The 13,266-nt window shown below is 40.2% G+C and overlaps 1 protein-coding gene across 1 annotated transcript; it reads right to left on the bottom strand.

Moving 5' to 3' along the window:
* Positions 1-6,120: 6,120 nt before the first annotated feature.
* lins1 (lines homolog 1) lies at positions 6,121-8,932 on the bottom strand (the record flags this gene model as incomplete). Its single annotated transcript, XM_080843972.1, has 6 exons — positions 8,524-8,932; positions 8,339-8,428; positions 7,993-8,134; positions 7,323-7,886; positions 6,997-7,183; positions 6,121-6,841 (listed from the first exon to the last, which is right to left on the bottom strand). Exons 1-6 carry the CDS (start codon positions 8,878-8,880, stop codon positions 6,121-6,123), a joined length of 2,061 nt encoding a protein of 686 aa, XP_080700098.1. The 5' UTR covers positions 8,881-8,932.
* Positions 8,933-13,266: the final 4,334 nt, after the last annotated feature.

The following is a 13,266-nucleotide window of genomic DNA, read 5'->3' as shown; positions in this document are numbered from 1 at the left end:
GGTTGGGGGCATTCAGGGGCTGTTCGGTATTCAAAGGCACGGTGGTGTTTCTGCCCAGAATGTGTTTCCACGTGTACTTGGCAAAGAACCTGGAGATTAAGGCTAGCAGGGTGAACAATGACATGACAATAGAGAAACAACTGCAGCCTGTCAGTGAGTTGTGTTAAAACCAGCAAGCATGGAAAGATTCTCAGAATTCTTTCAGGAAACTAGTGAGAGTGAATGCCAGTACAAAAGGCACCCTTAAGGTAAGAGTTACCTTCAGCAAACGGTAGTCCATCACCTATAATATTTCCCCTGTCTTAAATACCAAGACCTCACCGAATGAATAATAACCCTAATTCAGCTAATGTCTTTCCCTCGGAAAGTGTAGGAGCTATGTATGATCACCTCAGCCAGGAACCTAAGTTGCTTGGCTTCTTTCAAACAAACTCACACTAGCAACAGCCTGGTTTCTTCTTGTGTCACAAAGCAGGTGAAATACGCTTGAAAAATGAAGTTCTCACAACAAACATTTGAAAGGTAAGGCATGCAAGGTCAGAGAATACGAGAGACAACCAACGTACCTTTTCTATCTGCACGTTGTCAGGATAGAGGGAGAGAGACCGAGGGAAAGAGGGAGGGACAGAGGGAACACAGGTAAAGGTCCGTCCCCCAGGTATCTCTGCACGGCTGCTCATGGTGGGAAAGCGCTGAACCTGATAGCATGGCTCTCTACACAGGCACACTCTTTGTTTGAAATTCTTTAGGGTCACACCCAGCCGAGTTACTCACCACAAGTGGGTGACAAGGCCGCCCTGAAGCACCCTGTGCAGGGGGTAAAAAAAAACAATGCCTCAGGGATTTACCTCATCTATATCCTATTTGCATAGCGCATCTGATAGGCCAACCAGGCTGTGTCAGTGTCATGCTTCAGATAATGCAGATCTCTTTTTTTGTCTGATGTATGACCAGGGGCGCTCTGCGTTTAGAGCGAAGGCTATGGGAGGGCGTATGAGAATGCTAGCGGAGAGCAAGGCAGGTTTGAGTGAGCGCAGTCTTCAGACGCTCTCTTGATACGGGTCATGTTTGATCTGTTGTGTTGATTTAACAGCCACGTCTGTATTTGCTTAGGAGGTGGAGACTTCTGGTTGGCATCCAATTAGAGGAAAGCCGTTAGACCCTCCCGGATCACAGTCCAACACTACCTGGTGGCAGTGATCCGGTCGCAAGGATCACCCTTATTCTATAGTAGCTTTAAAGTCATAATCATAATTGATCTACATAAATTATTATTATGATTATGTCTAACTGGGTGAAGAGATCTGCCTATCATCTTCTCTCCTTATCCTAGGTTTACTCAATAAATTATAATCAATAGGTTAAAAAAAAAGTTAAACTTAATCTACTTTTATAGTAGTTCTAAAGTCATAATCATAAAGGACGTATAACTGGGTGAAGAGAACTCTGGCCTATCATCATCTCTCCATATCCTGGGTTTACTCAAGGATTATAAGCAATAGGTTCAAAACGTAATGCAAACATTACTCCGGCATTATGTGCAAACACTGACTATTAGCCAACACATTTCCTAGTATATCAAGAGATCATACTGTATTATTAGCCACAGTCTTAAAAGCAATTAATAACATGCATTTTCACTAAGTGGTTCATGTCAAGTCACTTTTATTTATGTAGCACATTTAAAAAACAACAGAAGTTGACCCAAAGGGGTTTCCAGTCGAGGCAGATGGATTAACAAAACATGAATAAAAAGAATATCCAGCCCCTTGAAACTGAATGCATCAGACAAGATTACAATGTAAGAAGATGGCAATATCGCTGTGGGTTCTGGACAGTTTTACAAGGAGTAAACTGTAGTGGTTCTTGTGTTGTTCCAAACAAAATTTAATTAGTTTGTTGAAATATAATTGTAGATCGTCAAAACTTTTTGAAAATGCCCTACTACATCCCTTCGAATTAACTGTTCCATTGTTAATCAGGATAGCCTAAAAAAATTCATTTCAGTCCAACATTATTTCTTATATTTGATATTTGATTTGGCTGTTTTACTCGGAATTATTCTGGGAACAAACTGTAGGCTTATAGGTGCAGTTGATGCATCCAGAGCCCCAGCAGAACCAAACAGGTCCTATTATAAGAAAGGAAAATGGCTGATATTCCAACAAGGTGTTTTCCGGCAGCTGTGAAAAGTGGTTTCTGTGGGAGGGAGTTAATCCGTCTGGTGTGTAATTTGGCCTTTGTAACTTTGCAGACCATTTACATACACAAAAGCTATATAACACACTAAAGGAAAGGGGGAAACCAGAAAAGCATAATTGGTCCTCTTTAAGAGAAACAATCAACGATTAAAAAGCAGTAATACAACATTAATAATAAATTAAGAGTGGACTTGACAAAAACCTTACAGGCACCCAGTGCAACTTTATGTAAACATTCAATGAAAAATAAACATTCAATTTCTAGTCTTTTTTGCACGTAGTAAGTTTCAATAACTCCATACCATTACATATCGACATTCAAGGAGCAAAGATGAGACGTCGTTGTGTGGTGAGAACTGATCGAAAATCGTAAACAACAACAATCGCCGGTGGGGAGAAGCCATTTTTCCATTGACTGGAACCTGCTTTATTTATTGTAGGTTACCAAAAAATAAAGAAAATGGCGGCGATTGTTGTTGTTATCGATTTTCTATCAGTTCTCACCACACAACGACGTCTCATCTTTGCTGCTTGAATGTCGGTATGTAATGGTATGGAGTTATTGAAACTTACTACGTGTAAAAAAGACTAGAAATTGAATGTTTATTTTTTAGCCTCGAAAGTTGCACTGGGTGCCTTTAAAGAGAGAGGACATAGTTGAGTATGCTGTTGTCCTCCTACTGCGTTCTCAACTTGCAGGATTTGACAGCTAGCTAACACTTCTCTTGAAGAATAAAGTTGCTGAATTTAAAATTAATCCATAAGGCGTGCTTTTTCTTGGGTTTACAGAAGCTTTCAACATGCATGATTTCAAGTTATAATTCAAAAGGGAAGTGTGTATAATGAGAATAAAATTGACCCTACCATTGAACCTTGGGGGATGCCACATTTAATGGGAGCAGAGATGAAGTACAGCTTCCTATTCTGCCTGAAAAGGTTCTCTCTCTAAGGCAGGAAGTAAACCTTTTCAACATTCGGCACTGCAGACAAACTTTGGCCTCCAGGTGTTTTAAAAGAATGTTATGGTCGACTAGTCTGGGAAGTCCCGCCCCGCTTCTCCGGCCAATTTGATTTAGCCTCTGAAGGGGGTCTGGCAAACTTAGGATAGCAGTTCACTTCAAGATTTCCAGAATCCTTGGAGCCAATCACAAACTGGCTTTTGGCTACCTGGCGCGCCATTGGCGCATTTAAAATAACCACGTCTACCGTAACAAAAGCGAAACTTAAGAGAAAAGCACAGTAAACTATATACTGCTCTCGCGGCTGTCTTGGATGATTTCAAAGGCAAGTTTTCTTTGAAAATAGAACAGATACCTGCTCTGGAACAATTCATACAGAAAAAAGATGTGTTTGCTTTATTACCGATCGTTGTATCGTTGTATAGTATCGTTGGTCTGATTAGTTAAAGGCGTGTCCAATTACGTGAGTGAAGTGGACCTCCATTGAGGAGTTGGCCAGACTAACTGAGCAAATGAAATGCAGTGAAGGGGCGGGGAATTCCCAGACAAATGGTCGACTGTATAAGATGGCCGACTGTATAAGATGGTCGACTGTATAAGATGATGCGCTGAGATTGAGCAGGACTAAGATTGTACAAGAACCAGAATCAACAGAGAGAAGGATTTCGTTACATTCCTTTCTGTACTATGCAAAACTTTGAATGTGTTAAAGTAGGAGACCAGGAAGAAGGAAGAAGACAGCATGTTTCAAAATCTTAGAAATGCATGGTAGCCTAGAGATGGGCCTGTAGTTTTCATGATCATTAGTGTCTAGATAGATTTCTTTAGTATGGGGAAGCACAATTGGGAAGGACGATTCCATTTAAAAAGCTACCATTTTTCCACCTTAGAAACATAGCTGAAGTACTACCATTTATACATTTAAAAAAATTGCCTTTATTTCAAGCCGGCTCCATGATTAGCCAGAACTAACAGGAGAGAGCACATTAGTCCAGTATTAGCTGCTCTGCACTGGCTTCCAGTAACATCTAGAATTGATTTTAATGTCCTTTTCCTTATATACAAAGCCCTTAATGGGCCAGAACCAAGTCACATTGCAAACTCCCTCGCAAATAATTGCCTTCATGAACACTGCGATAGTCTAATGCTGGTTTATTGGAGGTTCCCAGAAACAGATGTTAGAAAAACGGGGACGCAGCCTTTGTAAATTACGCCCCAAAGCTGTGGAACATACTGCCTATAGATATCTGCTGCTCATCTCCCAAATGCATGTTCCTTACAGTGTACCACCATTTAAAAGGGAAATAAACAGGCTTTCCAACAGTATAAGATGTATTACCAAGAAGCATTGTTACAACAAAGAAATAATCTACCAAACACAAATGTCCTTGCCTTACTTTATATCTTCAATCTTTATGCACTCTATCTCCCTTGTTATGTTCATTTCATTTAGTTGTATGCACATTATCCTAGTTTTTATGTTTTATATCTAAGATGTCTATTTTTATGTGGATCACTGTGCATATAATTTATTTGCTGTTAAGCACTTTGAGCTGCATTGTTTTGTATAAAAGGTGCTATACAAATAAAGTTTATTATTATTACTACTAATAGCTTAATGAAAGGGGCAGCTTGTGACAAAAACTTAATTGAAAAGGAGTGACAGTATAATATCATAGTGGGAGTTCCATGTGTAACTCTTCTTCAATTCTTCAAAGCAACACATTTTTCAGTGAAACTTCTACATAATTTCATGTCAGACCCGACAATTGATTGAATGATTGAATGAGATTAAAAGTATCCACAAGGCATAAAAGCCCAAACAATTCGCTTTAAACTTCTAAAACTGTTGATCAGAGCAAGAGGCCAGAAAGGATAGATGATCAGAAAGTCTTTAATGAATGAATGTTAGTTTAGGTTGTCTTACGACAATATGCATGACAGGGACAGTGATTCACATTAATCTTTAAAAGTTGCTCCTCAAAAGTATAGTAGACATCTTCATCCATAAATCTGCATTGAAAACGGTAGTTTTAAAGTCACAAAATAGTGACTAAACCATCTCCACTACCAGTTGTCTTTTATAATTTTAAAAATGGTATTTGCAGTCAAAGTAATAATTAAATAATTCACAATAAGAATTCATTTATTTAGTCATTATACTGTTCTCATCACTTCACGGACGGCACAACACAGAATAAATAAACATAAGTATATCATTATCTAAGAACACAATGTATTAATCACAACAACTTTAACATTTCTTACTCAAGATTTTATTTGTATTGAATTGGTTAGGCACAGATTGTAGTTACAGTGGATGCAGAACTACTTAATTTGATGTCAGCAGACACCTCTGAAATCAATGTCACATGTTTTCCAAAAAACATTCAGAAATGTTGCTCATTGCAAATGGGTGTGGAGAGGAAGCTGATTTACCATGCCAGATTGGAAAAGGCCGGTGATATTTCCTGCCAAGCCAAACCTGAGTGCTATGCCATAGCCTTGCAACAGATCCACCAATGGACATGAAACATGAGAAAGAGAACACCCTTTCAAACTGTGGTAAGAATATATGTTGTTTCCTTCAGAGGGATTTTTCCTGTGTCAAACAGGTTCTTTGTTTGGTTAGGGCATCAATAAAAGAAAATGTGTAAACACTTCCCTGGAAAAAGGAAACATGTATGTGGTAACTATTTGCACACAAATAGATAAGGGTAAAATAAATGAAATGCTATTATCTGCAGAATTGTGTAATAATGAATGAATGTATTTACTGTGTCTTAAAAACATATTGTATACCGATACACTTACACATAGCATTCCCTAATGTCAGTCTCCAGAGTAAAACAAAAATGCAGTTTACTAACTGTCACATCCCATTTCAACACATTTGGCTCGATAAAAACTAGGCAAGAAACAATAATCAGTTCACTTAATTTAGAATCTACCACTGGAAACTAGGAAACTAATTCACTCTTTTCTTCAATTAGTGTCAGGAGCTTTACTAGTGAGGCAGGATTGTAGGGAAACAGGTTCTTTTTCTGTAACCTTGATATAACTGTCCTTAGCTCCATGAGGCAAAGCACTACTTTTCGAGCTAGAGATGTCTGTTTGCACCTGACAAGCGCTACTGGATGGTTATTGGTTTCCTGGCTGTCTTTGCAGCCTGGCAGGGAGATACATTCTCTGCCTCCCTCTGCACTGTGAGAACCTGCAGCTGCGCTTTGGGCTGTGTCAGATGAGCCTGCACACACATCCATCTCCTCCTCCTCCTCCTCCTCCCCAGAGTCCTCCGAGCTCCCATAATCCACCAGACGTGGGCAGGCAGACAGACCCAAGCAGACATCGCTCAGACTGGCACCCGAATGAGATCCTCTTGCTTCACTAAAAGAAGATCTGCCATGCAGAGGTGAAGTTTGGCTTCTGTTCTTCCTCCACTTGCCATGCCTTCGGAAGTCCTGCGCCTCAATGAGCTGACACGAGATGCAAAAGCCCCCCCAGTCTTCCCGCAGGAGCTTTAAGTAGCGGACAATGTACTCCAAGAAACAAGTTTCGGAAGAGATCAAGAAGTCTAGCAGCACAGAGTGGTCGAAAGCAAGACCGCTGAGGAGGAGCACAAAATGGCAGTGAGGGTTCAACCCCATCTCACAAGAGCCGGCCTCTGAGGGAACACCCAAGCTATGAGAGAACGATAACAAGTCATTCATCGGCCTGCCATTCAAAAGACAATTCCATGATCTACACAGTTTAATGCCAAATACTACATTTGTATTATCTTTAGGAAATCAATATGAAAGTAACTTATGTCAATTGACAACATGACCAGGTCCTACCTTTTCTGGTGTGTGTGTAGTATAATTAAAGCCCTAGCAGCCTCTATCATGTCATCATCCTGGTCCACAAACACCAGTGACACACACAAACAAGGATGGCGGCTCTGCCTGAGCGACACACAATGCTGGCTCAGGAACTGAAGTAACTTGTTTAAATACCCCAGCATATGAATGGTCTGGCTGCCACCTAAAATACAAAAACATTAGTGAGAAGTGAAGGCAAACGCTGCCCCCTGCTGTTGACACAGTCACACTACACATGTGTGTAAACTACAATGTGCAGTGTATGTCGCCACCCTGAAAAACCAGGATTTTAACTTACTTACTCTTAGAATTAGCTGACTGGGTTTGGTATTCTAGAGACTTCAGAAGAACCAGGCTCACTGCCCTCAACATCACATCATCAGCTCTTTCTTCTGAACATGACTCCTTGGTCCCACCAAAGAAACCAGGGCTGGTTCTCACAGGCACATGCTTCAGCCAGCCACAGTTCACTGCCTGTAGTACAGAGCCTGTGAGTGCAACCATATCCTCAGAATGGTAAGGATATCCATGGGTTGTGGGGCTTACTGCTCCCAAAAGCCAGTCCTCACCAGTCCTCTGAAGAAGTATTTTCTTCAGGAGCAAAAGCACATGTTTCTTCACAAAGTAGTCTAAATGACTGTCCAGAAGTTGTAGAAGAACTGGGGTTTGGATGAACAACAGCCTCTGGCTTGAGACGCAGATGCCTAGCCGGAATCGGGCAGCGGTGAGAGCCTCGAGCAGGTCCATGAATGTGGTCAGTGCTGTCCCCCAGTCACCAGTTCTCCTGGTGTCCTCACTTTGGAAAAGAGATGAATACAAGGACGTGATACCAGGGTCCATCCTTGTGAGTAATTTCTCAATTTGCTCTGAGAAGAAAATAAAGAACTAGAATAAGGCATGGTCCACCATGAGTACGAATATCTTTTCGAAAACAGCAAATAACAATAGTTCACCAAAGGGTTAAGCTGTTACCTGACTTATGCTCAGGGTTTCCTTTGAGCAGTTCTTTTATCACAGCTGTCAGACACCAGACACCAGCATCCAATTTAAAACAAGAACTGTGCATTTGGAATACTTCTTCACACATCTTTTCCATTACCACGCCACATGCATTCTAGATGTGGAGTAAGAGGGAAATAACAATAACCAAAAAACTGCTGATGAAAGCTTTTAAAAACAGCATTGGTAAAGTAATAAATAGGCTATATGATGGCTATTGGTTCATTTGAACAAACAGAAACCACAATATTCAAACAATTAAAGCTTTTCATTTAGGACATTTTTCAATACGTTAAGTAAATGGGAAACAAGTACTCACTGAACTCTGCAGTTCACAAATAAGAAATGAGGATACACATTTTGCTGCCAAATGGGACACCAACCTGTCGTTGTTGCCAAAAAGGGCGAACTGTGAAAGAATGAAATAATTAGCCTACACTATGGCAAAGAACACACACCAATTCAGACGAACCCACTACATAACCCATACATGACACAACTTACAGTACTTGAAATGAAACTGAATTCTTCATGAAGCACCCGAAACAGATTTAGGGTGTAAAGTCTGAGGTCCTGGGATAACTCGTGATTCAATAGTTTGACTGTCATTTTTTCACAGAGTGAGAGACCCAGTAACGTAACTTGCAAAGCTATATTTCCATGAAACTGAGGCATGATTTTCTCCGCTTTTTGATCACTGTTACCAGCTTCATTGGAAGGTGGAGGGGGATCTCCAGTGACAGGGGGTTTGCTGATACTAGCATTAATGACAAACGCCAATTCCCGAAAATCTTTGCTAGGTAGTCCTCCCAACTGCACACGACCGTATGCATCTTGTAAAACCAGAGATATGCCATCCATGGCGATGCGTAAGAGAAGGCAAGTGGTTGCCTACAATTCAAAAACATTTACGTTTCCGGCTGTACAGTAAATTGTAATCATTCATAGAAACACTCGAACTTCTTAGCAGCGTGTAGCCACCGACAACAACGAAAATTTCAATATGGCGCCATTAGAAATGTTTTCAAAATAAAAGTCGAAGCTTATTTATCAGCTTTACAGTAAAGACGAAACATGCTCATTTAACAAACTGATTGTGCTACCAAGGGTACAATAAAGGTAAATGTGGGAAAATACAAAGCAAAATGTGTGTATTTTAAAATTCATTTTTAAAATACAAAGGGCCACTAGTGTCAAGCAACAGAAAGTCATTTGTTTCTCCAAAAGCCTTCTGGGAAATGCAAGAAAGTCCTTGTAAGAAAACATATTTATGTTTCTTTTGTGGAAAGAAAATATTCTCGTCTTGTCCCTATTTGTACATTTAACAAATCCCTTGTAAGCTATGTGGTATACGATTCTGTAACACAATTGTAGGTGCCAGGGCATGTTAGATGTAGCCTACAGATATACAGTGCCCTCCCTATGTCTTCCTAACTGATATGGAGTCAACGGTTACAAAGTCATAGTAATTGTCAAGAGTTTGCTTCTCTTTAATACCACTTGTGTTGCTGTAGCCCATCACTGTTGTGAAAGTATGTGTTGCATGTATTTCTGTGTGTGTGTGTGGGTGGGGTGTGTGTGTGTGTGTGTGTGTGTGTGTGTGTGTGTGTGTGTGTATTGCATTATCCATATATTTTGTACATAGGTCATATAATAGGGGAAGTTCAACTAACAACTTTGTTCTGCCTATTCATATTAAACACAGTCTATATTTTGCTCACTAATAGGATGTTCTATAACTCACAAGCAGTTTAAATAAAATAGATCTTTTTTCAAACTATGTGGCCCTTTTTGTGAAATGCAACTTTCTGGATGTGGTGACCTAAGGATGGAATGGAGAAATGAATGATAATAAACATAAAAATAACAAAACGAAATGTCGTGTAGCCCATCTAATAGGCCCCCATCTCATTCTGTGGTTATTTGCAAGATGCGTGAATGCGTCTGCTAAAATAACAAAATTCACAGATGCAGTATGCAGTCTTTATCTAGACCAGCACACCAGGCGTATGCCCTGTAATAAGGTTGAAGCTTTTATTTTTACGCTTTTTGCCACCATACCACCTTACTGTCGCTCGCTTCACAGAACTTGAACTCTCCAGATTTTTGATAGGTTCCTATAAATTGTTTTTCAAGCCTTTCCGTTTTTGCATACCGCCCTCCACTGGATTGGTTTAAAAGTCTCTATGGCAGCCACCTCCCAGGAGTAATTATATATTGCTATTGCAGTTGGCTGGCTTGACTTCCTTTAGCAGTCATTATTACATTGGAGTTGTAGGAGACCCCAACTGAAAACACTCTGAAGTGTTGTCCATTATGTTGAGCAGTTTGTGCAACATCCTTCTCCGAAGCTGCCTCAATAGATGGCTGGAAAGATAATTGCACTTGCAACAACTGACTGGTAAGAGATATGCAACATCTTGTTGCACACACTAAAGGACCAAAGCTTCCTCAAGAAGTAGAGTCTGTTCTGTCTCTTCATGTAGACATCCGCAGTGTTACATTTCCTGTCCAGTCTGTTGACAAAGTGAACTCTTAGTCCTGTTTCTCCTATAATCCACAACCATCTCTTTCATTTTAGCCACATATGTTCCCTCACCATGCCGTAAGTGGTCTGCCAGTTCCCTGTACTCAGTCTCCTGTCCACCACTGGCACACAACACAACTGCAGAGTCATCTGAAAACATCTGCAGATGACAGGATTCATTCCGGGTTGTCAATCTGAGCTACCCGGGGTGAAGAGGAAGGGCACAGTAAGTGTGCTCCTGCAGTGCTCCTAAGAAGATAAGATAAGATAAGATGAACTTTTATTAATCCCGTGCGGGAAATTCAATTGCCAAAGCAGCAGGGTAGTGGGAATAGTAATCAATTATCTATAAAAAAAATTGAAAATAAAAATTTGAATAAGAAATAAAATAAGATACAAATGCCCTCAGTTGCAAAAACTGTAGTTTGTCTGCCAGGTAAGAATAAGGATAAGGATGTTTTATTGCCATTCCAGAACTCATACATGAAAGGGAACAAAATGAGGTGCATAGGTCCTGGTTCGGGTAATAGCAATAATAAAAAGAAAACACACAATTAAACACCATTAAATGAAAAAACTAATAAATATAAGTACAAAGTCAGCCGAGTGTGAAAAGTTTTCAGTATTGTTCTGTGTGATCAGTCTGAAAGTACAGAGCAGCAATGGCCTTGATATGGGGTAATAGTAATAATAGCAGCAACTCTTAAATGTGCTACAGCAATTTTCAAGTCACAGCATCCAGCCGATCCTCACCCTGGTGGTTCTGGCATTGATGCTGCATAACCTCCTGTCTGAAAAAAGGGGTGCAAACAGTCCCTTAGAAGGGTGAGTAGAGTCCTTGATGATGTAGGAGGCCTTTTTCCTGCTCCTGCTGTTGTAAATGTCACTGATGGTGGGTAAGTGCTTTCAGTGATCCTCTGTGCAGTCTTAACCCACTGCAGTGCCTCTCTGTCTGCAGCTGAGCACTAACCGAAACATACTGTGATGCAGGAAGTGAGGATACTCTTCACCATAGACCATACACCTGTGGAAGAAGATGAGACCAGAGGTGCCAAGGCCAGCATACTCCAGTCTAATAAGTTAGTGTCCTAAGACTTAATATGAGCAAATATTTAAACACAAATTTACGTTAGCTTGCTAGCTTAAGTGAAACAATTTGCATTTGGAGTTATCTTGTCATTTTTAATAACTTAAGTAACATAGCATACTGTAGAGAACTCCTCTTTACCATCGCCTCTCCAGGTTAGTTTAAAATAGTGTATGTTAGCTTGCTAGCTTGCCAGCTATCTAAGCATAGAATGCAACTGCACAAGCTTAACTCAACCTATCTCATTATGTTACTTGAATGGACACAACCAAAACATCAGCTGAAGTAGGCTTTAATTAATCCACAGGTGTGTTGATATCTTCATCTGACAATTACAGCTGCAGTTAAGCCATTTTGTCAAATGCCAGCAAGTTTAGAGAAAAATACAACAGTTGACTCCAGCTTGGGTTTAATTAACTGCTGCTGGGCAGAATTACACTTCTTGACGTGTAGCAAAGCTGTGCCATTTGGCAAACAACACTTCCTAACTGAGCCACTTAAGACATATAACATCCCCCTTTCATTTTCAAGCGTTGAGGGATTAAAATGAATAAAAAGGCAATACAAAATGTTGATAGGGCCTATCAAAACGCTTTGCACTACATGGCATTATAACGAATCTGTCCAATACCATTGAATCAATATTGTGCAACCAGTGGGAATTGAAACAGTGCCAAAATATTTCGGCATAAGAAAAATAAAACTTCAGAAGAATAATATGTGAGAGCAGTACAATCATATGATCATCATCATGGTCTTAACAGAACAGCAATAAACAAGCAGCATTTTTGCCCTGCGGCATACTAGGAGGCTTTGTTTGGCTACTTTGCCATCCCTACCCCAAGACCCTACAATACAGTATCAGTTTGTAGCCTACAGATGGCTGCTAGTGATGACAGTTTGTGTGCTATAGCAGAAATGACCAGTAGGGGCATGCATGCTTTTACATCATCTAACAGGGATTTATTTGAATAGCATTACAGGATCCCTGAGTCAAATATGTCTGATATGTTACTACTCAGAAAGTTATCCTATGCTCCTTGCATTATCATCTGTCATTTTCATGAACAAGCTGCAGTAGTTTCATGATAACCTACCATGTCTGCAATGAGAGTTCAACCATTCAACCAAGAGTTCACTCTGAAGTCATCTCAATGTAGCCTGGATACCAGCCCAAACCCCGCCCACAAAATGTTTGTTCTAGGAGATTTGGTCTGGCTTTGAGCTAGATGGGAGACAATATCAGTTTTCAGCAAAACGATCTGACCAATGAAATTGTCAGAGCGGGCTTTTTATGATGATGGACAGATGATCAACCAACGCTTGAGTTGAATTAACCGGTAGATTTGAAATAGTACAAAGATGGCGGCGTCTCGGCCTGTTAGTGGGAAATATGTGAATTAAGCTATCTACACGACTTTTTAAATGTCTACATTGACTCGTTAGTTGTGTATGTAGTTGAGTATTGTTTGTCTTAACTAAAGCTCTCTAGACCATTATTGTAAGGTTATTGCTAAAGCATTGAAACACATAGTAGCTAGCTAGCCTCACTGCTAATTAGTATAACGGGAGCAAGCATATCTCACAGATATTGACGGCGCATTCATTTTGAAAGAGGAACAGAGAAACGCGA

Source organism: Sprattus sprattus (assembly GCF_963457725.1).
Source record: "Sprattus sprattus genome assembly, chromosome: 8".
Lineage (NCBI taxonomy): Eukaryota > Metazoa > Chordata > Actinopteri > Clupeiformes > Clupeidae > Sprattus > Sprattus sprattus.
This window is presented reverse-complemented; position numbering and strand designations above follow the sequence as displayed.